This window comes from Phasianus colchicus, chromosome 1 (genome assembly GCF_987193195.1).
Source record: "Phasianus colchicus chromosome 1, bPhaCol1.hap1.1, whole genome shotgun sequence".
In the NCBI taxonomy this organism is placed as follows: domain Eukaryota; kingdom Metazoa; phylum Chordata; class Aves; order Galliformes; family Phasianidae; genus Phasianus; species Phasianus colchicus.
The window spans coordinates 170,234,339-170,261,600 of NC_143436.1; the positions used below are offsets into that span (position 1 = coordinate 170,234,339).

The 27,262-nt window shown below is 40.6% G+C and overlaps 1 protein-coding gene across 5 annotated transcripts in view; it reads left to right on the forward strand.

Annotated features, from left to right (window-relative positions):
• Positions 1 to 27,262, forward strand: part of FNDC3A (fibronectin type III domain containing 3A) — a 114,079-nt gene that overhangs the window by 45,688 nt on the left and 41,129 nt on the right. For 4 of the 5 annotated variants that reach the window (XM_031615650.2, XM_031615648.2, XM_031615649.2 and 1 more), the window contains 4 exons: positions 19,158 to 19,234; positions 23,662 to 23,899; positions 24,717 to 24,989; positions 26,516 to 26,574. In XM_031615650.2, the coding sequence (XP_031471510.1) occupies positions 19,158 to 19,234; positions 23,662 to 23,899; positions 24,717 to 24,989; positions 26,516 to 26,574 (647 nt within the window). Of the gene's footprint in view, positions 1 to 14,644; positions 14,710 to 19,157; positions 19,235 to 23,661; positions 23,900 to 24,716; positions 24,990 to 26,515; positions 26,575 to 27,262 lie in introns of those variants that run through there. The other variant, XM_031615652.2, reaches the window with a different exon arrangement.

Sequence of the window (27,262 nt, forward strand, 5' to 3'; positions counted from 1 at the left end):
AGTGCTCTTTTTTCCTGCTCCCATTAAGAACAGTTACTGAACCACCCAGAGAAGCTGCTTTGGGTGATATTTTCTTTCTGTAGCCCAAGTCGGACCTTTTTCATAAGTTTCCATTTCCCTAATCCTGATTTCTGAATATTGAGACATTACGTGATGATGCAGGTAACTTTACTTGCTGTCCTTTTCCTCTTCAAAGATGCTGTACTGCTTTTCAACATTTTAGCCTTCTGAAAGCTGCAAATGTAAGGCTTTATACATCGGTTCCTTTAAGCAAAACAAACCCTAAGTAGCAAATCATATCATTTGATTCCTGTCCATTACTTCCATGTGAGTGTTACGTAGAAGACTAAACATGATATGCAAGGCTGAAACTAGATACATTAACATCCTCTTATACATGTTAATTTTAGGATCTCTGTCACAAGTACATAGAGGACTTTATAAAGGCCCTGAAGAAAGCTAGAACAAGTCAGCTGAAAGTACTGAGATCACAGCAAGCAACAGTGTCTTAAAGCCCACCTAACTCTTTGTTGAGGATTATCAAAGCTGAGTCTAGTGGAAGCTTAAATTTAAAGTAGCTCAGTTTGGAAATGGCTTAAAACATGAAACAGTTTCTAAAATGTATGTAAATGTCTGCATTTTCTGATGCGTGCAGTCAAACTAAATGTAACAGTGTTCGTATCAGTCAGCCCTGCAGGAGTATAACTGTAGAGGAGGCTTGACCTCTTGTTACAGGTTGTTAAAGACAGTGGTGAGGTACTGGAACAGGCTGCCCAGAAAGGTTGTGGATGCTCCATCCCTGGAGGTGTTCAAGGCCGGGCTGGTTGGGGCCCTGGGCAGCCTCCGGAGATGGAGGTTGGTGGCCCTGCCTGGGGCGGGAAGTTGGAGCTTGATGATCCTTGAGGTCCCTTCTAACCCAGGCCTTTCTATGAGAGTGACTGTGAAGCATGGTTATAGTTCCCAGTTCCTTTTCCTTTGGAAATATCTCATGCCACAGTAAGTAAGGAGCTGCCTATCTTGCGTTCCAAAGTAACTGTAAACAGGGAGCTGGCTTTTTTTATAGCTTAGAGTAATGAACAGAGTACATGAATGCTTCTGCAGATTTTGTATAGGTAAATTGACATAGAGGTTGGGTGAGACATAGGAAAACCCCTTCTGGTAAAAAAAGAAAGGGTGAATTTGTCTTGCTGCTCATACATTGGCTTTGTCATATAGGACTAATATACTCCTTAATTTTGAATTTCATTGGCATGGAAAATCTGCCTTAAACCCTACTTCTGCAGCTTTTTCTTTTACTAGTACTATTCTGAATTAAAATAACACAGATTAGCCTGCTTGATTCTGTGGCCTCTTGCAATAGGGCAGGGCTGAGAGAGAATCATCTCTCAAAACTCAGTTTTATTAATGAAGCTGGCAAGGAAACACAAAACAAAGTCATTTTCCTAACTAGAATAAGCTGTAGCAATCTGAAAGTCTGTTTATACTGATTCTTTCTCCTCTAAGAACTAACCTCTAAAGAGAGCTCACTCCCTTCTGTGGGAACTGCCTGACCTTCACCTTGGTTAAGTCTGATAACTGAAGGGAAGGTGGTGGCCTTGGTCTCCCTCAGTTCTTAAAGAGGCAATCAGTGATACCCCAAGGAGCTGTTGCTGGAAAAGCTGACTTGATCATGCTGCTTTTCTACTCAGTTCTAAAGTATGCCATTCCCTGGATAAACTTGACAAAAGTTTGATTAAAAGCAGATCTGACTTCTCTTAACACCTTCTGCAGCTGCAAATTTAGAAACAGATTAAAAGGAGAAATTCAGATCTTTAATCACGTTTGTTTTAGAGTATTTTAGGGAAAACTTAATTTTTCTATCTCTGATTTCTGTTTGAAATGTTGTTAAATAGATCTAATATCTTTATTTGGGCAAGCTACATTTATAATGCTTCTTTCTTGTTACTTTCTCATCCTTCTATTAAATACTATTCTACATTGACTTATTTCACACATTTTGAAATGGATGAGTTTATGATTCATTATATTCCTTGTAAGATACTCAGTTTCTTCATTTCACATCCCATTTTCTAATGTATTCTGATCAGTTAATCTGTCCTTATATCTTCTTTAGTTTCCTCCTTTATTCCCTCTTTTCCATGTGCTGTATACCCAGCCTGTCTGTAGGAAGCTTCTGGAGACATTTGTTTGAAATACCAGTGCTTCAGCTGCATGCTCAAGACATCTAATTTTAGGTGCCTAAATGCGTGTTTCTATATGTGGCCTTGGATCTGAGCTCCCTTTATAAGCAGTGAAGGTTTAGTCACTAGCTACAGTGTAGTCAGTGCTTTTCAGCTGACATCAGTTTGAACTGAATAGCTCTCCAAGCTCCTCTATCTGTACTGACTAGATCCCCACATACCATAATTGGAGTTTGAAGTCCTAACTTGCATGCAGACATACAATTTTAGATACTTTAATGAAATGTCTCCATTCTGGAGCTGAAGCCTGGCTATTATAAAAGGAAACAAGTCATCTTACGCCATGAAAACATCTCATTGGAGTCCAGTCTTTTGAAGTTGTACCCACAGTTCCCTCAAGTTTTGCCTTTGAGTTCTTCAGAACTCCCATTTCCATGAGCACCTAACATTTCACATCTTAAAAGGAAGATGCTAATGCTTGGACATACACGTTGGGAATGCAGTTATGGCCAGTAGCTGCAACTAGGAAATGTTGACTTGGAGTTGACTCCCGTGACTGCAGTCAGTAATGTCTTGCCCCGAAGACTGTAAATCATTAACTCATACTGTTGAGGTTCAGGTGCTACTGTGGGCAGTGTAAGTCTGGAATCACTTGGATGACTCCTTTGCAAAGTGTTAAGCCTGACAGGTCCGTGTCTGAAAATATTAAGTCCCCTGGCACTGCAGTCAGTTTATCTGATCCCTTACTCTGCTGCTGATGGGAAATAAGTAGCCTTGTATTTTGTGCGTTATGAAACAAAGGGAGGGGAAAATTGATGTTGGGTCTCTTCTTGCATTCTGACATAAGTAGAAAATTAATTAGCTGTTTGAACTGAATCAGAGATCAGAGATGCAGGCAAAAGAGTTTGAAAGAACATTTTACTTAATATTAGGATCTTAATTGAAAATCCTTAGAATAACTTATGCTGATAATGTTTTCTATATCTTAATCAGATGAAATCTGGTTGGTCAAAATCATAAAGTTTTGTGAAAATTGTTAACGTTTCTGTTTTATTAAATCAGAGAATGGCAAGGCCCCCTAGGTTCATCTGCACCAGCAGGGGCACCCAGAGCAGAGTGTCCAGGGCCACATTCAGGTGGCTTTGGGAGATCCCACACCTCTGGGCAGCCTGTGCCAGTGTTCTGCTGTTCAGGGGGAACCTCCCATGCTCCAGTTTGCACACACATCCTTGCACTTCACACTACTTACTAGAGCTTGATGCCCTCTCTACAGGGATTTGTGGACAATGAGATTTCCCTGAACCTCCTCTTCTCCAGCTCTCCTCCAGCCCCAGTTCTCTTAGCCTCTCCTCACAGGAGGGGTATTCCAGGCCCTTCATCATCTTTGTGGCCCTCTATTGGACTTTCTCCACTGTGTCCACATTTCTCTTATAGTGGGGAGCCCAGAACTGGACCCAGAACTTCAGATGTGGCCTCACCAATAGAAGGAAAGGATCACTTTCCTCTATAGGTGGGCAGTACTTTGCCTAACACATTCCAGGATATGATTTTCCTTCTTAGTGGCAAGAGGACATTACTGGCTCATGTTGAACTTGGTGCCCTACCAGGACCCCCATGTCCTTTTCTGCAGAGCTGCAGCTGGGTCCCCCACCATGTCCTGGTGCCTGGGGCAGTTCTTCCCAAGATGCAGGATTCTGCATTTCTCCTTGCTGAACATCATGATGTTCTTGCCAGCCCACCTCCCCAGCCTGTTAGGATTCCTTTGGATGGCACTATAGCCCTCTAGTGAATCAGCTAGTCCCTCCAAACACAAAACAGAAAGAAGTTTCTCAATTTCAATTTCCTTATTTGACTAATTCTTTAAAAATAAATCATGCTTTATTTTATAAAAACTCAGAAACAGTGTATTTAAGTTGACTTTTAAACTTTTCATGAACATTAAAAGGCTAGAACTTTGTGCATACGCACTGCTTTTTTTAGATCTTCCTTAACAATACATACAGTAGAAATACTGGTGTGTCATCTGTTGGAAATGCTACAGATTGTTAGATGAAACTCCAGGATGTTTCTTTATAGTTCTACCCTTTGAGATTCAGGCTGTTCTGCTGCATTCTTGAAGTATAGCTGCAGCTGTGAGAGTGTTCAGACAGCTATCAAAGTCTTAAAGTTAAATAGAAAATAACTTTTAATTAATTTTTATTTACTGTTGTTCTGTTTGTATTCCAGAAAATAGTCTTGGCTGCCTTATTTCCTGGACCACTGTCGGGCACATGTTAGCTGTGAAGAGTGATAGGAAACCAACATCTCCAGGGCTCTGGGGCAACTCTCACAGCCATTACATTCCCTCAAGACTGAGCAGGCTCCTGCTCTTACTTTTGATTTTTTTTTTCCCTAATGGATGAATCAGCAGCACATGGCCTGAAAGATATGGCTGTGTGTGTGTTATTAATAGCAGACGATTATAGTTGTAGTCTTTTTGACTGTTAGATGACTGAGGGTTTGTCAGTTTGCGTGGCTTACATGATCATGACGCTTTTGAACTTCATTAAATTCGTGGTGATATAACTTCCCTTTCTTCCTTTTGCAGACATTCATGTAGCAATCTGTTTTACATCTGAAGCAGTTTGTTATCCAAATGAGGGGAAAGAAGATAACAAGGCCATTACAAACATATAGGCTAGCTGTGCACAGATATAAATAGCTACTGTTTAATGTGAATTAAAGACCAATTACAAGTGTGTATGTTCAGCCACTTAAAGCCATTAAGAAACAGCGTAATTACATGCAGCTTCACATAAAGTTTGAAAGGCCAAATTCACTGGTGGCACATGCAACTATCCGAAGTACTGCTGTTCTTTTTATGCCTAAGAGAAGGCCTTTCTCAGCTGTAAGAGACTTCCAAAAAAATCACAGAATCACAGAATCACAGAATTGGCAGGGTTGGAAGGGACCTCAAGGATCATGAATCTCCAACCCCCCTGCCACATGCAGGGCCACCAACCATTCCACCTAATGCTAGACCAGACTGCCCAGGGCCCCATCCAATCTGGCCTTGAACACCTCCAGGGATGGGGCATCCACAGCCTCTCTGGGCAGCCTGTTCCAGTACCTCACCACTCTCTCCGTAAAGAATTTCCCCCTGACGTCCAACCTAAATCTCCCTTCCCTCAGCTTAAAACCATTTCCCCTTGTCCTGCTGTCAAAATGCAGTTTTCTGGAGCAGGTGCTCGAGGGCACCACCGAAACAGCCTCAGATTTTCTCAAGTGGCCATAGGGCACCCTGTAACTTAGAGAACTGTCTCAAGTTAATGGATGTTAGAGCTACTGGAAAGCTGACTACACACTCCTTCCTTTCTGATTAACCAGCTATTCTGTGAGCATATGGTTTTATCTTTTGTGCCTGTTATCAATTTGTTTTTTTCTCGTAGCCTTTTCTGCAGCTGCTTCACTCATTCTTTCCCTTTGATGCTGGACATATGGGCTATCCTCATATTGTGTATATTGTGTTTCCCTTGGATCATTTTGACTGTGGTATTCATAGGTGGGATGAATGTGCCTCCCAAAGCAACTGAAGAAAGAGCTTTCTTTACAACTCAGTATTTTGTTGGGAAAAGGTTGAGAGCTTGCCACCTCTCTTACTTTCTTCAGTGATAGAAAACCTCATTTTGAAATTTCTTGTGGACTTTGTAAAACTTCTAGTTACTCTGGTCTGACACTTAGCAGATTGAAAAATGATGTTACATCTCAGTTGAAATGACTTCAAAGTTATTTTTCACCTGTTCCCCACCTCCTTTTTTTAAAGTAGAAAGTTATGGGAAGTAGGAAAAATGAGAAGTTTGTATTCTTACTTCATGGATAATTCTTAGGAGTAATATGGAATCGTATTTTTAGTAAGATATGAGTAAGTTACTGTGAATGAAACAACATATTGCAACAGACATAGAAAATCCAGCTCACTTGAAGTAGGACTGTGCTGAATAAAGACCACAGCAGGGCCATTGCTGAGAGAAATTCCCAAACTAGGGGAAGAACTGTGAGGTCAAAGAGCTGTACCTTACTGATACTCCTCTCTTCTAAGAATCAGAACAAAAGTTGGTGATATCAGAGAGGGAAGAAAAATCTGATGCTTCTGCAGAGAGTTGTCAGCCTTTCTTTTTTTCCTTATTTTCCAAAAACTTGTGTTAAATGCTGTCTTTCAACAGACTGTCTTAAGGTGAAGTGCTTTACTGTGTTACAGCCTCAGCCATTTTAGCTTTAAAGAGGGTTTGCTCTGAAAGGCTGCACACCCAATAAGAGTTGGGTCTTACGATTTATGTGGTCAAGACACATCTCAGTAAAACTCCTAAGTTGTTGGTACATTCAGAAAATAACAAAAATACTTAACTTTGCATTTATTCTGATTTTTTTCTTTCTATTTTATTTACTGTTTTGTGATCAGACAGAGAACCACTTTGTAGAATAAAATAAGTTTAATCTCATCTATCATTAAGCAGTTAGTTAAATTTGAGAAGCCATCTGATTCACCACCTGTTAAAAGCGAACAAACCTGCAGAGGACTGTAGTGTGAGATTAGCTTCCACTCCTGCATTTACACTGCAAATAGATACAACAGTACCTGCAAGCACTGAGGTTTTGAGATTGATTGTTGGCTTGATTGCTTTTTACTCTGAACTTCTAGCCAACACGAGTTAGAACAGCACTTTTCTGTGCTAGTTGAAAATCTGACATTATGTAGCCTTTCCAGTCATACGTTTGTTAAAGGTGTCTTTTTATGCTTTCTACACCCTTCTAATTCTTATACAATAAAAATATTGCGTTAAAAAGGAGGAAAAGGTGCCTTGGAAATACCCTTGGAATACAGCTGTATATATATACATATATATATAAAAAAATACAGCTCTCAAGTTTCCTTGCATGCTTTTTTGAGCAGAGTATGTGACACATGCTAGATTAGGAATCTTACTCGTATACCCAGCTCTACCTGCAAGTTTTTTCTCCAGTTCATCTTCTGACAGGTCTTAAAAATACCATCCAGAGCACCGATTTGCCCATAATAGCCCTCTAAGTGTGCATTATGTTCGCAGAGTTTCAGTGTGCTGTCATTGTTTTTCAGTTACTGAGCCTCATCCTCTCATTTGAAAAAAAAACTGATCCATTATTTATGATGGGAAAGAATCTACTTTCATCTTGGTGACAGCAGTTAAGTAGAAGGGTGTTGGATTTTTTTATTTTTTATTTTTTTTCTGAAGTACCTAAGTGTGGGTTTCTGAATCTTCCTGTTGGGTGGTGATGATGTGCTGCTGTATCTGGACAAGTAGTAGATTGGCAGGTAAACATTTCTGTGCAACTTCACAGAGCTAGATGAAGATGTGAAGTGCCTGAAAATGTCACATGGAAAAAGAGGTTGAATGTCAGTGAGGTAAGGCTGTACCTGCATAGAATATAGCTTTTGAGTATACGAAGGCCAGTAGGAAGTAAATAAAAGGACTAGAAGGAAGTAAATAGAAGAATTAGAAAATACAAATGAAAGGTTTGCATTGGAGTCTTGAGACCATATACTTGCGTGTTTCCTGTTTCCATACTACAGAATTCAAAGCATAGTACAGAATGTTTCTAATTGTATCTCTGAAGAGCTTCAGCATATTCAATACAATCTTACTCATCTAGAGTTTGTTTTTTTTTTTAAGGTTCTAAATTGAGGAGAAAATAGGAAAGGATTGAATGCTGAAGCATGATGCACAGATAGCCTGGAATGTGAATATATTCCTTTCTAACCACTCAGTAACTAATTGGCTCAGGTTTTTTTCAGTTATCAAGGTATTGCAGAAATACCTTTCAGCTAAAATGGCAATCCAGGCAACTGCAGTGGCGTAGGAAGTCTATGTACCAGAAATGGTGAAAGAGCAAGAAGAACGTGTATTAAAGAACTGTTGTTTGAATGGTACCCCTACAATGGATGAAAGGCAGCTATATGCCATACAAGGTCATGCATAAGATTAATAAATTATAAATGGGGATCTCATTGTTTGAAACTTGATAAGGAGGAGGAGGAAACAGGCAAGCTATTTTGCTTACAAGATAAGTATTATCTCCAGTGTAATGTATCCGTAAAGGTTACTGTGATCATAAAATGCATCAGACAGTAATTAGTTGTACAGCTTGGGATGTTCAGTTGCATTTTATAGGATTCTGCTGAGACATCAACTGTACTTTGATAATTCATGTTTACAAAAGATGAATTGAAACTGATTCCAGCTGTTGCAGAAGAGAGCTATTAAGATATTCAGAAGAATCAGGAGGCTGTTTTGTGAACGAGGACTAGAAGAGGTTGGTTTGTTTTGCTAAAAATGAGTTTTGTTAGGTATAGCTAAGTAAACAACGGGGATTTAAAAACTAATAATAATAAAATTAACGCTAGAGCTGATTGAAAGCCAAGTAGATGTCAAAAGGCTATGAATAAATTTTATCTAATTATAAGAAACCTCCTGGCTACTTAGGAGCAGTGCTCAAGAATAGCATCCCTGTGGGACACATACAAGTAAAAGAACTGACTGATTTTAAGATTGGTTTTGATGCTTTTATATACAATCCATCTGTGATGGATCTTGATGTATGATAATAGGGAAGAGGAATGAAGCAGCAATTGCAGGTGAATAGACTTGATTCATGAGGTGTTTTTCAGTCCTTTAGCCACAGTGGTCCAGCAACAGAAAAAGTAGATTTTCTACACCCAGACAACAGGGAAGCAATAAAAAGGTTTCGACACAAAGGACACATTTACTTTCCATCTGTTAAGCAATTTTCTTGTCTCAGCTTCTTAGAAGAGGGGTATGTTGATCAATACAAAATGTATGGTTAGTAGCTGTGCTGTTTTAGTACATTTTTTTCCCTTTTGTCTGGTTTGGAATGACAATTTTTGAGCTAGGTTAGTTGCTTCATCCCTGACCTCTTGTTTGGCACAGGTAAGCAGATTCCTTACATAGTTCCTTCTGGTTTTGAGTTCAGTTTGGCTGCCAAAGCAATGGGTATTTTACTTTCTAAAAAGTATTTGGTTACAGAGAAATTGAGTTTGAAGAGAACACTTGCAGCAGCATAAGCTTATCTTTGTCTCTGGTTCCTGCTTACTGCTTTACCAGATGTTGTCTTTCTGATAATACATATTTATTAACCTTGGTGAAAGGTTTTTATCAAAAACAACCTTTGTCATAGACACTCTTACTGTCTGTGCTTATATGCTTTCCCTGTGTGTAACTTGCTAGGGATGTGGAGAAAATAATTCCTTGCTGAAGGGATCTGTGGAGAGCACATTGTGGAGAATTAAGGGTTCTTTGTCACGTAGGACACGCAAAAAAACCCTCAACTTTATCTACAGATTTCAAATGCTAAAACAAGTTTAAAAGATAACAACAAGTTCATTAGATAGCCTGTAACATTTTGTGTTGTTCACTAAACCACACTAACAAAAATGTAAGGTTTTCAGTAGGAATTAGTTGCAATGTGTTGTGGTTTGTATGAAATAGTAGAAACATTTCACTGCAGAAGAAGCCACAGGTGTTAGTAGCATATGTAGTTCCATTCTATGTTGCTGTGTCTCACTTGAGAACATCAGGGTTTTCTAAAATGTGCTCTGATTTGGGTTTAATTAATTTGAGACCAAGTTCCTGCAAAGCTTTTTGAACAAGAAAATTCTTGTTTGTTGAGCTTAAATCATTAGCAGACTCCAAAGTCTTAATTTAAATGGTGAAGCATATTATCACATTGGCTGCTATGTTATTAAGAATGTTCAAGATCAGTAGTTTTTCATTCAACTTTTATTTCCACTTCTTTTCAAAGCATCCCCTATAATAGCTGTTTTAGACTCCAGTCATAGGAGTCATGTTCACAGTGTTTGGATTCTACCTTAGTTTTAACTAAAGGTGTTAGCTGCAGAAGTCACAGTGCAGCCCAGTTCACCCACTGTATCACAACCTAATCCTAGCAGGCATGCTGAATCTATTGCTTCTGTTTTGACTGCAGAATTCCCTACAACCTTGTGATTGTACAAAACAGGCTGCATGGGAACAGGCAGAAGCCACATATCTAAGACCTACTGAAAGGAGACAATATAGAGACAGTATGTCCCTCCTAAAAGCAAGACAGGTTATTTGTTTTACTCGGGCTATATTAGGTTTCTCCAAAAATACAGTTCCTAGCAGCAACAGGAAATTGGTTAAAGCACTCACCCAGAATTGAGATATGAGGACTTTTGCCCTACAGAGCCCACCAGCACTGAAGATTTAGCTCCAAATTCCAGCAGAGTCCCCAGGCTGTTATGCTATGGGACATCCCACATTGAGGCATCTCTCCCTGTCTTTTGGAGGTGGCTTCTTCTTTTCCTGCCCCCCAAAGAAAAAGAATACCAGAGAGAAATTTGTAGGAAGGCAGTCTACCTTTCTAGGGATTCCTATACAACTTGGGTGAACTCTTGGTTCCATTTCTCCTTTCAAAGGCTGGTTTTGTATTTTCCATTTAAAAACCTGATCAGTGGAGTTAACTGTGTCTTGTAGCAGGGACAGGAGCTTAATGTGCTGCATTTCACTTTCCTAGTGGCCAGTCTTCAGCAGAGGTGACAGAGTGTGTGAAACAGATTTTTCCATAATCTGGTGCCCATAGCACTCTTCCAGACTGGAAGAAGACAGGTGTTAGAAACTCAGAATTTAGCTTACCTACCAACTGAATAGGAAGACATCTCTTCTGACAGTAGGAATCTCCTAACAGTAACCTTGATATACTCTGGTGAAATCAGACAAGAGTCAATAGAGCAGGTCCAAAGCAGGTATCTCCTCGAGGACACACTGCCTGTGTGTAATGATTTGTGTCATTTGGTATGAGTTGGCTTCCTGATAAATGTGCAAAAGCGCAGAGCTGTCGTCCTGAGGCAGCCTGTGAATCACCTTGCTGAAGCCAAATGTTTGCTTCAGATGTTAAAAAGTGTAAGGTATGTAACATCACACGTTTTCAGCTTGGTCTTATGTCTCATTTTTGTCATATGCCATTATTGTGTAATTTGTCTGCTTGGGGCTTGTTCTCTACGGTTTGTACCATGACAGAAGGACTGTGCGTTACCAAATGTCTCCTTTCAAACTGTCAGCTTCAGGGAGTGTTTTCCTCCCTCATGCTCTGAAACAAAACTGTGTAATAAAGTGTTATTTCAACATTTACTTCATAGTTCAGAAGCCTACATCTGAACATTTCCTTCTGAAACTGAAATCTTACTGAGTCTTCATGTTGGCTGAGTCAAGTGAGCATCTCTCATTTGGGGATAAAAAATAGTTGTATATTTTTATTGGTGACTGTGAAGAGAGGAGGTCTTGTAGGACTGATGTCCATTTCCATTTGTTTTGCTTTGTGTTACAGAAGATCTGTTCATCTGACCAGAGTAGCAAATGCAAGAGTTACTTATGTTCAAGAGTAAAATTTCAGTGGGACAGAGTGGTTGTGTTCTGTCATTTTATTTTTGAAATCAAGGTAGTTAGAAGCCTCTTCTCATTGCAGAGAGCAATATTTAGGTCTGCTTTTCACCAGACAGCCTAACCCTAGGTGTCCCTTTGTTTTGAAATGCCCTGCTTTACAGTTTGGTAAAATCAGTTCAGCATTTACATGTGTGCTGTTGCTTTTCTTAGTCATTATGTGCAGATATGTGTGTGCATATATATACATGTGTTATACACACATATATACACATACGTAACTCGAGAGTGAGAATATTAAGAAATTTACACAGAGGACAAGGGATTTCTCCAAGAGCCCACTGAGACAGCAGACTGTGACATACTTTTACCCTCTAGTTTGAAGTGAGTGTAGTCAGGTAGGTATGTACAGAAAAAATAACCCATTAGTATAATAACTTGAGTATAATGGTGTCAAAAAGACATCTACAAATAATTATCCAGCATAACTTCTGGCACGACCAGTCTGGGAAGAAAAGAAGTTGATGTCTTTGCATGCCACAGTCTCTCTTCTGTGTATCAGTGTGCTCTTTTCTAGAAGCTTTCTACACACCAGGAGCTGCTGGCTGCTGAGACTCGTTTGTGCTGTTCACCCCTTAGCCACAACCAGTTACCAGCAGTAGTGCTCACCATTTGGATCTTTCTGATCTGCAGTGCTTATGGGGCTAAAAATACTTTCTGGTTATAATTACACGAATTCTAGTGGTAACAACTGTTAGATAATTAACTTGTGGTTTATCCTGAGTCTTGTGAATCGAATGGAACATGACTAAGCATTATGCACATATATTAAATATTAGTCTGAAGACGTTGCAGATCAATATTGTTCAGCATAAATGCTGGGAAATTGCTCTCCTTGAGAAGAAGCTAAGCTAATATGCAAAGCAGTCAGTCCAGATTATTTTTACTGCTGAGAATAAAAACATATTCATCAAAGCTTCTTTGTGTTAAGAATGGTATATCACATTTAACTAACTGCCTTTGAAATGTAATGAGTTAGTGTTCACCTGATACTTAAATAGGAAGACTATAAGGGAGAGAGAATGTAATTTTTTGACATAACTCTTCCACGGCTATTAAGTAATTGCCCTTAGCCCAAATCTAAAACAGCAAAGCAAGCTGAGCAGTTTAATAATCTTGACTGCACAGTGAAGGTCTGTGTTTTGTGTTTCCACGTTAGCATCTTTGATTCATTGTTTTGTGGGTTATTGGTTTGGTTTTTGTTTTTTTAAACAGAAGTAAGATGGAGTTAGTGCTGCGCTCCAGTGTTGGTTCACAAAGAAGGTTTAAAAGTTGTTGGATTATCTAGAAAATCTAAAACCATCTTTCTACAAGCTCCCATATGGAAGTTCCTGATGAGGTTTGCACCGTTTGAAGGTGTGGGTTTGCAGTCTTTTTTTTAAATCAAGAATAGCACAGTGGTCACTGTTTAGAAATAGCTGTAATGGAGCTACATTTATTATTCGAACACAGAAACCATTGTTACCTTTGTCCTTTCAATGTACGCAAGCCCATTATAAACGAAAACTGATAGCTGTATTAATGATAAAGTGCTATGGGAATCTGTCATCTCCGCACGTTTGCATATGAGAAGGGATTTTGTGTCCTTTTTGTTCTGAATACATATGTATGGTTTCGTGGGAAAGATCAGGATTTCATTAGGATGGAATCTGTAGAAATACTGTAGTTAGGCCTCCAGGCTTTCAGTTCTTATCCATTATTCCGAAGCTTGTATGAATGAAACTGATGCCTTTTCTCCTCCTGTTTTTGAACAGATCTACATGAACATTTTACCTTGCTTTTCCTCGTGTTTTCCAGCCTCCAGCCCACTGATAGATTCTGTAGTCAATTAATATATTTAAATTACGGCTCCCGCTTTATCAGCGGCTGTTCCCCAGCCTCGATGGCAAAAGTAGACAGATGGATGGGGGAAGGGATTGTTTTGTCAGGATGAATTTAGAGCATAAGGAATATGTTCAACTGACAGCATTGAAAACTGAAGTCTTCTGCCCGCCCCTGCCCTTGCAGTGCTTCCAGTTCTTTCCTTTCCTTCCCCAGCTCAGGCCTAGTGCTAAGTTCTGTGTCTGCCTTCCTTCTCTTACTGCTTGCTTTGATGACATCACACCCAGTGAAAGTCAACCTCCTGGATCCTCGTGACATCTTTCAGTGCCCGTTAACCTATTAAGCACCAGTTTCTCCATATTTTCCAGGCACAGCTTACGAGGCAAATGCAGACCTCCTGTTTATTGTCATTCTTGGATTTTTGCGTTTCATTGGGGCGCTGCTGGGAGCCCAAAATAAAACTTTGAGGCCTTGGCCGTTATGTAAAAGCGAGTGGAGCAACTATTTGTGGCATCTGGGTCTATTGATCGGCCACGGCACGTCGGGGCGCTGCGACGTCAGCCGCGCTCTCCATTGTTTCTGCCGCGGTGGCCTTTGTGTTTGATCCTGTCAGCGCTTGCGTCAGCGATGCGTATCATCGCCCGTGTGATGTCAAAGTGTGGGTGTTCGGTTATGGAGACATAGTTAACCTAATGTGCCGCAGTAAATCCTGAATGCTATTTCCTCCTGGGGATAGCGGTGGTGATTCATCGCCGCTCGCGCTAAGTATAGCAGCGCTCATGAGCCGCGGGATCCGCACCGATTAGTATCAAAGGCACCGCAGCCTTCGAGCGCGAGGCCGCACGGTGCCCGTTCGCGGCCGGACCTCCGCCGTGTGCCGACCGGTTCATCCGGAGGTAAATCCTACGGAAGGATTTGGCCGAAGTAAATCCCTTTCGACTTAATTATGCAGATAAAGGGAAAAGCCGCGGCTAAACGCCCGGCTCGTTGCCGGGGGCGAGAACTGGTGGTCATAAAAAAAAAAGAAGCGATAGCTGAGCGGGAGCGTTCCCCTGGGCACGGCCTCCTTCCAGCGGGGCGGAGCGGGCAGCGCGCACCTGAACCCGCGCCCCGCCCGCCGCCCCGCCCGCCGCGTCGTGCCGTGCCGTGCCGTGCCGGGAGCAGCCGCCAGCGCTGCCCGGCCCGGCCCGACATGAGCGGTAAGGCCTGCCCTGGGCAGGGCGCGGGGCCGGGGGCTGCCCGCCCTCCCGCTGGCTGGCGCTGATAGGGGGGGGCGCGGCGGCGGCGGCTGGGAGCGGCGCGGGGAGCGTGCGAGACCCCGAGCTCCTCTCGCGGAGGGACGGCCGCGCGGCGCTAGGGAGGGTCGCGGCGCGGGCGCAGGGAGGGCCGTGGCGGGGCTGCGGTGGCGGTGCGGGCGGCGCTGCCCCGGAAGGGCATCGTGAAGGCCTCCGGGAGGGCGGCTGCGGGAGCGATCGGCGGCGAGCGGCCTTGGCGCCGACTGCGGAGCCGGCCGGGCTGCGCGCTCGCGGCGGTTCCGCAGCGCTGCTGCTGCCGTCCCCGCGACGGGCGCAGCGAGGCTGGGAGAGTTCCCGGGTCGGAAGTCAGCCTGCTGCTGGCCGACGGGCGCTCCCTCCTGCTGCAAGTTTTTATATGTTTCCTTTTTTTTTTTTTTTTTTCTTTTCCAAGTTTTACTTGGTTTTTATGAAGGCAGGATGCTCGCTGAGAGGCTTTGTACAAGTTTTAACCTTTGTAGTAATGAAGTAGCAAATTTCAGGAAGATAAATTGAAAAAGTACGGCGATACTTCTTGTCTCTTGGGTTGCACCGGGGTAAATACACCTTGATTGCATTTAATGAGCCATTTCTCATGAATAAAGCATCAAACACAGCTATGCAGCTTGTCTTCTCCCACAGTAATTCCTTCCCGCTTGTCCAGAGGGAGAACTTGTGTAACTGAAAGTATACAGAAGATTCGAGGCCTCTTGAAACAGTAAACACATCAACATTCATCACACAGTGATGTGGATGTAAATTCCATTCTGTGCGGTGCACAAAAGCGTTGGTCTGACAGTGCCTCTGACACTGCTTGGAAAGCATGGGGATTCCTCCTGCAGTGCATCTCGCTTTCTGCCAAGAAACCGTAACTTCACTGCAGACCCTGCATTCATTAAAAGAAATGTAGTTCATCAGCTTTCTTCCCTGTGCTTTCTCTTCTCCTGAATATACAGTCTAGCCTCATTCCACAGTCATCTCAAAATCTGTTCAGAACATATCAGAAGTCAATCCTGAATATTAAAAAAGATTTTCATTTATTTTGAGTCTTTAAAATGCTCAGGGTGGGATGCAGGTTTTCAGGCTGCTGACTGGACTCCATTCTAAGGTCACGTATTTCTTGGGGTCCATATTTACGTTTTCATTTGTGTGGCTGCTCAGTTAGGGGATGCTGCAACAGTTCTGTGGATCAACCTTTGTACTGCACTGGAAATAGCTGCTTTTGTTTGTTTGTTGGGACAAGGCTTAAAGCACTCAGTGATGAGTGATCTTTGGAAAGAAGGATAGTTTACTCACCTGGACCTGAGTTGTTTTTGAGCACCTAAAGAATATTGTCTAAATTTAACAGTGAATTAAAGCCCACCACTGGCATAGCCACTGGCTCACTAAGTAACAAGCTGTTCACATTAGGCTTCCTTCATCCTCTCAGCACAGTGAGTTTGTTTTGGAAGTTATTGTGGCCTTACTTCTCAAGTATCTGAAACTTTCATGGTTGAAAACGGTGAGGTTAATGAAAGCTTCACTATCTTGTATTCATTATGAAAAACCACAAGTACTCTACAGGATACAAGCTGTGTAAAATCGGCCCTCGTTTAAGTATTTAAACCACTTATTTGGATGAATGGCAACTCATATTAAATACGTTTCTGCTTCTGTTGACCTCTTTAAATTTATTTAAGGTAATACTCCAAAGCACTTCTCAGCTTGGTCACTGCTTTTCATGTAGCTGTCACTTCTTTTTTAGTGATTCACACTCAGGAGAAACTTCAACTGAAACATTTTTGGGTTTCACCTGAGCAGAAACCCAAAGACGGTTCAGTTCTCAATCTGAAGTTCACTGTAGTCCTTCTGTTATTTGCTTTTTGCACGGTTCAGTCACTCAATTAAGACCTCATTCTTAAAAATGTTCTTCCTTCCACCATTGTGGGTTAATACTTCATCAGGAACAAAGCTGTGGTTCTTTTAAGGTAATATATTTCAAGGCTTTTGTATCCTGTTGTGAAAGAGTTGTTACAGTATGTGGGATCAAGTTGGATTACATGCCTCATATTTTATAGAATTCTTTTTCTTCCTTTTTCCCACTCTTGGCATTCAGACATAGTTAATTTGAATTCTCTGTCAAGCTCACACTTAGCAAAATGAGATGCAACAGTACATCTCATACCTCCTATCATAGACATATATGATAAAGCACACCTTGCACTTGGGTAGTACCTCCCTTTTGCAGATGTAAGCACAGCTTATCAATTATTAACGTGAAGAGCCTTTTAGAAATATTACTGAAACTTTGCCAAGAGCTGGATTGCAGCCTAGGGTGTTTGCATCCCAGTCTTGTCATCTTGCCACACAACCCGTTAGATTATGCTGTGCTTCACTTTCATTGTTAAACTTTATCAGTTGTGCCTGTTGTGTATTTTAAATACAGGAAAGTAAAGAAATCTGTATGTAGTTCCTCTTGTTGCCTGTGCAAATGGCACAGGGCTGGTATCAAACACTACAGAGGAGAGCATAAGAATGGGGCAGGCACACAGAAATCACTTTCTTCTTTTGAGCTTCCTGAACCAACAGGGACTCTTATCGACTCTCACTGGGTTACTTCTCTCAATCTGTTTAATAGCTCTGAACCTGTGAACACAACCGTTTGTTTCCACAACATTCTCAAAGCTGTGACTTATGCAATTTAGCTATGCATGTCTTGAGAAATTCCTTTTTCTGTATTAATTCTTGTATTTGGTTGTTTAATTTAGAATCTGGATCTTGTACGTGGGAAATTATAAATGATCCATTTTCTTATTTTAGGCAGTTGGTGGCTTTTATAGGTCTTGTCCTATTTCTCTTCTGCATGCTCTTTTACCTTTTAACCATCACCAGATGGAATAATCCCAGTCTCTTGAATCTGCCCTGATGAATAGGTGGTAAAAGTTTTCTGCCTTTTCTTTTTGTCCTTTTCTAGTTCTGCTGTCTTATTTTAAAGAATGGAGTCAGGCAGTGCACACTGTCCTCAGGAGCGTGCCTGAGAGGTGGTGGATGTCCCATCCTTGGAGACACCCAAGGTCAGGCTGGAGGAGCTCCGAGCACCTGATGGAGCTGTGGATGTCCCTATTCATTGCATGACAGTTGGACTGAGTGGCTTTTAGGGGTCCCTTCCAACTCAAATGATTCTAATGATTTTTAATGTTCTGTTTTCTTCTGTGAATACCAGTGAACATCTCAGTCAGTATTTCTTTAGACGTGTATGTAAAAACTCATTGATCTACTCACATAGAATTTGGCTTATGAGAATATGGCTAATGTATGGCTTATCACTGTGAATAAATACTTCTCTTGGTTTTGTCCAAGTGTGTTACTTTGCACTTAGTAACACTATTTCCTCTGCATTTGTATTGGATGGTCACTAACTGCTGTGAGACCCTTTGCAGCTCTCTGAGTGCATGCCAAAAAACTTGTCACCTACACATTCATTTCCACGTCCAGAAACTTTGTTCATACATAGAAATACCATGCCTGTGGGACTGCTATGGTCACTGTAGCTGCTTTGAAAGCTGAGTGTTCCCTTCACTTTCCTTCCTCTTCTCAGGCCAGGTAGTTCCTCATGAGAAGCCCTCTTCTCGTTTTAGCCAAAGGCAGCATCACAACTTGAAGGGTGTTTGAGAGAGATTGTCGACTGCTATTTGACAGTAACTCTGTGCTCTTTGAAGGTTCGGATTTTCCAGGCAGTGCTTTATTTTCAAATGCTACCTTAACACATTATGTTGTATTTGTCTGAGGTGTCTGTGAATTCTGTTCCTTCTGGCTCGCTCATTAAAAGGATTGCCACAGTATCACAACTCCTTACTGTTTTTAGTTGGAGACTCACTGGTTTGTAATACACCTGCTTTTCTCTGAGATTTTGTGTTAGTGTCCTGGTTGCCACCTTCTGTTCCTGTGTGGTGCTGAGACATCTGAGGTGATAAGACCATAGTAACAGACCACTACTTCTGTAACTAATTTTATTTACTATTCTTAACTTTTTAACTGAATACTGTACTTCTATCTTTTCTTTCCGTTATTGTTTTTTCTATTGCAAAGTTTATTTTATTTCCACTTTGTTTTGGGATGCTTCTTTTGACTTGTCACTTGCAAAGTTTTGCCATAAGCTCTTCAATGAGCTAACAGGGAAAGGAGAAATATAACTTGGACAATTATTTTTACTTTGTTTCTGTTTTTCTTAAATGTCTCATATTTCTGAGGGGGCCCTTTCTATAATTTTCTCTGTATAGCCTATTGCCTTTTTTAATTCATGTTATGTTGTATGTTTTTCACAGAGACTTTGCAGTTCAGCATGTTCTTTGAACTCTCAGTACAGGATCATGAGAATGTTTCTTTAACCCATGTAGGTCCTGCTCAGGTTCCAATGATGTCCCCAAATGGTTCAGTGCCTACTATTTATGTGCCTCCTGGATATGCCCCACAGGTATGTCACTTTGTTTGATTCTTGTTTCATTTGTTTGCATGACAATTATATGGAAGCAGAACCAAAACAGCTAATTCAGTAAGTGAATGTGTCAAGTTCGAGTCACTGTGGTCAAGGAAATAAATAATGGGAGGTATCCAGTAATATCTCTGGGAGCCTTTATGTGTGCCCATTTAGTTATATATTAACTACTTACATGAGAATAACAGGTACAGTTCCTTATTTAGTTCAGGATCCTAATGTACTAGCTGTCCTCTGAACATAAAATACAGTTCATGACCCAGATAGTTCATTGTGCTGAATTTGGGTTAGCAGATATTTTCTCTTGGCACCAATATAATTTTATGTATGATCATAGCTCATGTCTGGGAATTTCTTTGCAGACAGGGAGTAAAGCAGCTCTGTTAGGGAAAAAAATGTAGCAAATGTAGAAAAAAATACTGCAACTGTCCATTGAGAATAAGTCGCCATGTAACATGTTTCTCTGGCTTAACTTGAGATGGGGTTCTGCTTTTGTCACTGCTGTGGGATTCCTAATTTAAATGTCTGAAAACTAATTGTGAGCAAGGTAACCTCCATGTCCTTTAAAGTAGATGAAAAGGACAAAGCTTGTGTCTGCTGTTATGCTGCGATAGATTATGGCCTTGTGGATGATATCTTTCTCCCTCAGCTATAGAGCAAGTGTAGGGTTAGTAACTCAGATCTGGAAACCAGAGCAGATGAATGTCACCCTCCACAATGTCAATCTTTCTCACGGTGTTCTGTTGTGACCAGTCTTCCTGTGACTGAATGTGTCCATGTGAAAAGAATATAGTGCATAAAATGCAACAAAAAGAAAACAAACCCTAGTGTCCAGGAGATGTTGCACAAATTATCTGAGCTAGATGAAAAATTGTCATCTAGTAAAAGAATACGCTGTTAAGGTAGGCAGACTGGTTCGTGTGGTCCTCTAGTTTTACCTCTCATCTGTTAGAGCTGGCTGATAAGTTGGTTCATACGTCTTTCATAGCTGAATTCCAGAACAGTCAGAAGAAAAATGAATTGAAAACAATGAAAGCCCATTTATCTTTAAGTCATAGCAAAAAGCCTTGGTTCCTAACTCATTTTTAAATCATAGGAAGAATTTTTGAACCAAAAAGCGAAGTTTTACTATATTCCTCAGGTAGTTCATTTCAGTTGATGAAGTACTTAATGCTTGAAAAGCTGTGTGACCTGTGACAATCTGAATTGTTTTTATGAGGTGTTATCCTCCCTTTGAAGCCAGCTTACCACAGGCAGACTGAAGGACAAGGTTTCACTGGGACATGCTTGTTAGCTTTATTTGGAGCTTGTTATACCAGCAGGTGTTGTGCTGGCACAGCCCTCTGACTTCTGAGCTGATGGTGCTGCACGTCTGTCCAGCTCAGAGTGCAGGTGGAATGAGCCCTTGTCTGCTGTTCTCATCTAAGTGTCAGAGTCCAGGAAAACCTGTAGTTTCTAAGGCTTCTGAAGCATTTACTGCTGATAAAACTTACCAGCTGTTGTGGTTTATGTTGGAAGTTTCCGTGACAAGAAAGAAGATTTGATAGAGGTTTTGCAAACAGCAAAAACTGCTGCAGTTGAGTTATCCTTTACTTAATGCACCCCCAGCAATATAGCTTCCATAATTTCTTCAGACCTAATGTACTTTTATGTCTGTAACTGCAGATATAATTTGAGAGTAATTGGAAGCCTAAAGCCATCAGTGTGGAAGAACAGCTTTAGCATTTTGTCTACACATTTTCATTTAGTTCTGTTCTACCTCCGCTTGCTTCAACTTCTCTTTGGCTCTGACACAATGTAGTGTCCTCTGTTAGAAGCTGAAAACAGCAACAGAAGAAAATATTTTTCTTATGTCACATAAATAAAAGGTATTTCATGAGTTGGTTTACTTCTCCCTTCCTTTTCTACTGGAACTGTTCTAGAACTACTAGAACTCAGAAAGAAAGCACATCATTATTCATCTTCTCCGAGCTGTATTCCCTGCCTGTAGTGAATTTCTCAGTGATGTTTGGTTGTCAAACAAGCCTATGCCAGAACTTTATGTTTTCCTGGTACATTTAGGATAACAGCTTATTATTTAACTTAAGATGACATACTTGTTGTGATGCTTTTTTTTACACACCTTGCTAGGAGCCTACAGTTGAGTTGATGTTGGATGTAGGGGCACAGTTACAGACATAGCTTAAGGTCCCTGCTGCTATGAATTGGGTATCTATTTCTGAGTTACTTAGTTTATAATCTGTTTGGTTTTTTGGATCTGCTGATAGTCTTAAGTAGCCTGTTTTTAAACCAGATCTGCAGATGAGTTTGTGATAAATTGGAAATCTTTTTGTGTAAGAAAAGGGGACTCAAATGATGAAAACTACATTTCAGTGTTTAGAGAACATAGTTGGAAAGCAGCAGTTGTAGTTGTGTTTACTGCTGTTACTGTGTCCTGCCTTTAGGTACCATTCAGCTATCACTGCACAGATATGAAGAGCATTGTCTTTGCAGTGTTACCCTTTCCCAATAAGAGGCAGTTTCTATATAATGAAAATAGTGAACCTACAAAAAAAAAAAACAAAAACCATGGTATTTATATGTTCACTTAGATCATTTGTGTTAATTTCCAGCTCCACTTACATAAGTGGGGTCAGTTCCGTTGTGTACACACTTTTGTCTTCTGAATGTTATTGCTTATATATAAAGATCTTTGTTCTACATTACACCAGAACCATACAGCTGTGTCTACATCATTTTCTTTCTTGCTGCAGTTAGAAAGCTTTAAAACAATTTCCTAGACTATCCTCACTTACTCTGCATTGGTTCAGCTAGCAGGATGATTTGGGAATGTGCAAATTAAATTGCTGTCAGAGGAAATAAAACTAGGAATTCCATTCCAGACGAGTACCAGATGCACACTAACCTCTAAAGATAAAACGGCAAAAACAACGTTTGATCCTTCAAGCAGCTTTCTGTCATAGGCACAGTGGAAGTATTTATACCAGGGAATGGGACTAGAGCTACCCAGGCATAATTCTGTTAAGCTCAAACAGTGGAGGTCAAAGCAGCTTGGCACCAAGTGCTTTGATCTCCTGATCTGTTCCTATTGCCCCAGATTGCTCACTGGTGTACATGTACATGTTCCACCCAACTCCAAATACCAAAGTATTAAATGAAAACTTAGAGCATAAGGTTGCCTTGTTCCCTGTTTTTGAGTATAGTCATGATATTCTAGATTCCTTCCTTACTCTCCTAATTTTCTGGATAAACATTTCATGCAGAAGCTTACCTTGCAGTCCTCAAATGGCATTGTTTTGCAGCATTTTATAGGAACTGGAGAACAGTATATTCATTGGGATCCCAGGTGCTAAGGCTATTAACCCCACAATGCATCTGAGACAAACCATGCCAGGACCATCTCTGGGTATTACCAACAGTCATATTTATTTGTAAATTTACTACTAGCAATACAAACTTGTAGAGAGGGTCACAATGGCAGTGTTTTCTATCTGTGGCATGCTTCAGTGGGTGACCCCATTGCTAACCCTTATCTAGAGATGATCATTTTCTGCTTCAGTACTTCTACTATATGTGTCTTTGCCTGTGTGAGACACCCTCCCACGTATGCTGTGTGTACTGTACACAGAAATCCTCAGCTCCCTGCATCTTACATGTCTGCATTTACCTTCATGATGAGATTGAACTTCTGGCAGCATGGCTCAGGGCAGAAGGCTCTTCTGTCACATCTCTTGTTTGCCAGGGAAATTTTTGTACTGCAAACAGAGGCTGCCATTAAAGCTCTTTTTTTTTTTCACACAGTCAGGATGCAAGATAATATAACAGAGGAAAAAGAAAAACAACTTATTTTAAACTACATTGAGTTCTAAAGGAGTGAGAGGGCTGACTGCTATCCTGCTAGGTATTTTTTGCTTTAACAGCTTGGTGCAGACTGAGGCTGCTACATGGACAAGAGGTATCCCACATTAGCAGGGGAGGACTGTGCTGGGCATGTAGCAAAGACCAGGCACTGTTATGCCTTTTTCTCTCCACTTATGCTGTGTGAAGTCCATCTGTCTATCAGATCACTTGCAGGGAGCCATCTAGTTGTTATACTGTAGAACAAACCCTAGGAGCAGTGTAGCATACATTGTGCATGAATGAGAATGGAAACAGGGCACTGGGAAGAAGCTAGGTTAATGCCAAAAGTATATCCAGTTGTTTGTAAGACATTATTCCAGGCTGGATGTGGCTCTGGGCAGCCTGGTCTGGTGGTTGGTGACCCTGCACGTGGCAGGGGGATTGAAACGAGATGATCATTGTGGTCCTTTTCAACCCAGGCCATTCTGTGATTCTGTGATTATTGCTTTATTCACTCTTTGCTCATTACTAAGCTCTTGTTTTGTGCACGGTCTCTCACTGTACAGGTTATTGAGGATAACGGCGTTCGAAGGGTTGTGGTGGTTCCCCAGGCTCCAGAATTTCATCCTGGTGGTCACGCAGTGATACACAGGCCTCCTCATCCTCCACTGCCTGGCTTCCTTCCTCTCCCAGCCATGATCCCACCTCCACCACGTCATATCTACTCACCAGTGACCGGGGCCGGCGACATGGCGACGCAGTACATTCCACAGTATCACACGTCCCAAATGTATGGGGATCTGGGTATGTAACTTATAAAGCATTGCAAGTTCTTTCAAAGGAAGTGGTGCTGTACTGGTTTCTGAAGTCTGTGATGTAGATATATATGCTTTATCATGCAGATAAGACTATATCTTGAATGGGAGCTGTACAAATACATTTTATGAAGATGACAGTCTTTTTACTGAAACTTGCTATTTCCTAAGAAGTTCTTTTCACTTACTTGACTTGTCTATTCAGTCACCAATTAAATACACTGCTTATTTTTTTTGTGCAGCATTATATGTAGGACTGACCTTTTCAAAGCCATGTTCTGACTTAGCCCTTTGATGGGGCTACAGCAGTGCCTCAGTTTACCCTGTACAGATCCAGTGTACTTACATGTTAGCTATGCTATCTTCAGAGGTTTCTGGTTTTCCTGTTGATTTCTGCAGAAACACGATTAAAGTAACAGAGGTCTGGTTGTGTTCTCAAACTTAAAACTTCTCTATTTTTTGTACTCAGCATTAAAGCAAGTTTCCTACCCTGTAATCAAGTACTTATAGGAGGAGGACTGTGTTAACTTTATTCTGCACCTTACAGCTCACAGAAGAATATAGAAAGATTTTAACGTTAATTTTTAAATGTAAAAATGATGTGAGAAGGAAAGACTATGCTTTTTCCTCTAACAGGTCATTAAGATCCAATTACTGTGCATAATTTTACTTTCTGGACAGCTCATTTTATAGTAGGAATGTAGATGCAATTCTGCACACAAGCTTAACTCACATGGCATTTTTAAATTGATTTTTGATTACATTTTGTTCTTTGTGATTTATTTGCTTATTTAACTTTCATTTAGATACCCTGCCTGCACATGGAAGAGCCAACTTTAGAGATGAAAGGTCTAGTAAAACATATGAAAGGTTACAAAAAAAATTAAAAGATCGGCATGGAACTCAGAAGGATAAATTAAACAGTCCTCCATCGTCTCCTCAGAAATGTCCTTCTCCTACAAGTGAACCTAATGGACTTACAAAAGGACAGGACACAGCTGGTATAAGCACAGGTTCTACCAAAAGCAAGTCAGTGGGTAAAGGAAAAAGCAATTCTCAGACAGACATAGAAGTAGAAGGTAAGTGTTAATAAAATATATGTATAGCACATACTTTTAAAATGTTTTTCATGTATATGTATGTGTATATATATATATATATATAGGAATTCCAGTGGCTGGCTGAGCACATCATTTGTAGGTTCAACACCATGCTTTGACAGTCTTGGGTGACACCCTATAACTACATGACTTACATGGAATGGAGTTAAGGGTGAGCAGCCTGCTCCTCTTGTTGAAACAGTGCACCTAAAAGAACAAAACTACTGTTTTGCATGGCTCCATGTAGATTTGGGCAGATTTTATTAGTTACACTTCTTAATGCTGTGTAAATAAAAGTCTGTGTTCTGCTGCCAAAATTATTGTTGCTTTGAGAAGCAACTGAATACTGATGACCTGTCTGATATTGCAGAGAACTTGGAAAGAACCATAAATGTGATCAGGAGATCTACACTGAACTTGTTAAAAGAGGAATATTTTATAGAAAAAGTATTGTTGTTCTATGAAATTCACATGGTGTGTGTCTCTACCACCTCATTATAGGAGGACTTTTGTAGAAAAATAGTCTTGGCACTTATCCTTGTGACTTCATATTTTTTTTATATTTTTATGTTTTTATGTTTATTATTAAAACAAACTTTGCCAAGGCAAGGTGGCAAAATGTGCTGTTCACATACATTCTAAACACTATGTGAACAGTTTTTTGCAAGTATTGATTTGAAAGATGGAAATGTCCATTTTCCAGGTTGTTTTTTTTTCGTATTTCACAAGGCTTTTTGGAAAATGATGTACTGTAACTTGGACTTGTCCTAAAGAAGCAGAAATTGGAAATGTAATCAGTTTCAACAGCATAAATGATCTTAGAAATATAAAGTTGCAAATGGATTAAACCTGATTTTTTTAAAAGATTTTTTTAGCATTTGTTTTCCTTTTTTAAAAAAACTTTTTAGTTTAATGGAGGTTTTTTAGTGAATTAAAAATGTGTGTCTGCTCCTCCAAAGTAGTACTTGTAGTATGTGCACTTAATAGTATTGAGATGATCATATTTTTGTACTTTGCACAAGCACATACAAACATTTTCTACAGACTTACTCAGTGCTCTGTAAAATTCAGATATACCTTCAGCTAGCAGAACACCTTAAGTCTTTTCACTGTGGTGTGGCTGATGGTTTAGCTGAGGTTTATCGCTCTGTAATTGATGGAGGTATTTTAAACTACTGTAACTTGTCTCTATCCAAACAGAAATCTGCAGGAAGTATGTCAGCCATGAGGTTAAATTCTCCAGAGCAATAGTTTCAAGTTATACACTGGTAAAAGATAACCATCTTTTTTGTATTCTGTTAAATTGTAGAACAGATTTAAAATTAAAGTGAACAATAACTATGGGAGCTCTTTCAGTTTTACGTTGCCCTAGATGAATGCAAGTTGACGTGGTGTTATTTTATACATACTTCAGTCTATATGCAGTTGTTGAAGAGCTGTTTCAATAGAAAGTCACTGAACAATGATTCATGTTTGCTTTGTTTGCTTTGATTTTGTTTTTCAAGAAAAGGATGAAGAAACAAAAGCACTTGAAGCACTTCTTTCTAATATAGCTAAGCCAGTGGTAAGTAGTTACAGCTTTCTATAAAATCGGAGTGTATCTGTGGCTATATTGTGCAGTGATACCTCCTTTTCTCCATCCAAGTTCTGTTCTTCAGTTCTCAGCATTAATAAAAACTCATTTAATTTTCATTGACTGAAATGTAAATGACCAAAGTTATTTTTAATTTATTAACATTTATGAAGCCGGAATTGTCTCAATACTTAATATGTGGAATACTTTTAATTACAGTCATCCTTTAGGTATTCATATGCATAGGTAAGATTCCCCTTGAGCCTTCTCTTCTCTAGGCTAAACAGTTCCTCTTGCCTAGTGCTGGGACCAGAGGCCATGGGTACAAACTGTAGCACAGGAGGTTCTCTCTGAGCACCAGGAGCCCTTCTGTGCTGTGCAGTGACGGAGCACTGGCACAGGCTGCCCGGAGGCTGTGGGGTCTCCTCCTTGGGGATCTCCCAGAGCTGCCTGATGTGGCCCTGGGCACCCTGCTCTGGGTGTTCCTGCTGAGGCAGGGGCTGGAGCAGAGGGACCCAGAGGGCCCCACAACCCCAACTATTCTGTGATTCTGTGGTCCTGCAAGAGCTGAGCAGGGATAAATAAATACAGTCCTAAATGATCAGAGTCCTGCTGTGTCCAGGCATCAGAATAAGACAGCATTTCTTTGCTGCCCCTGTCAAATTCTGTAAGTAATGAT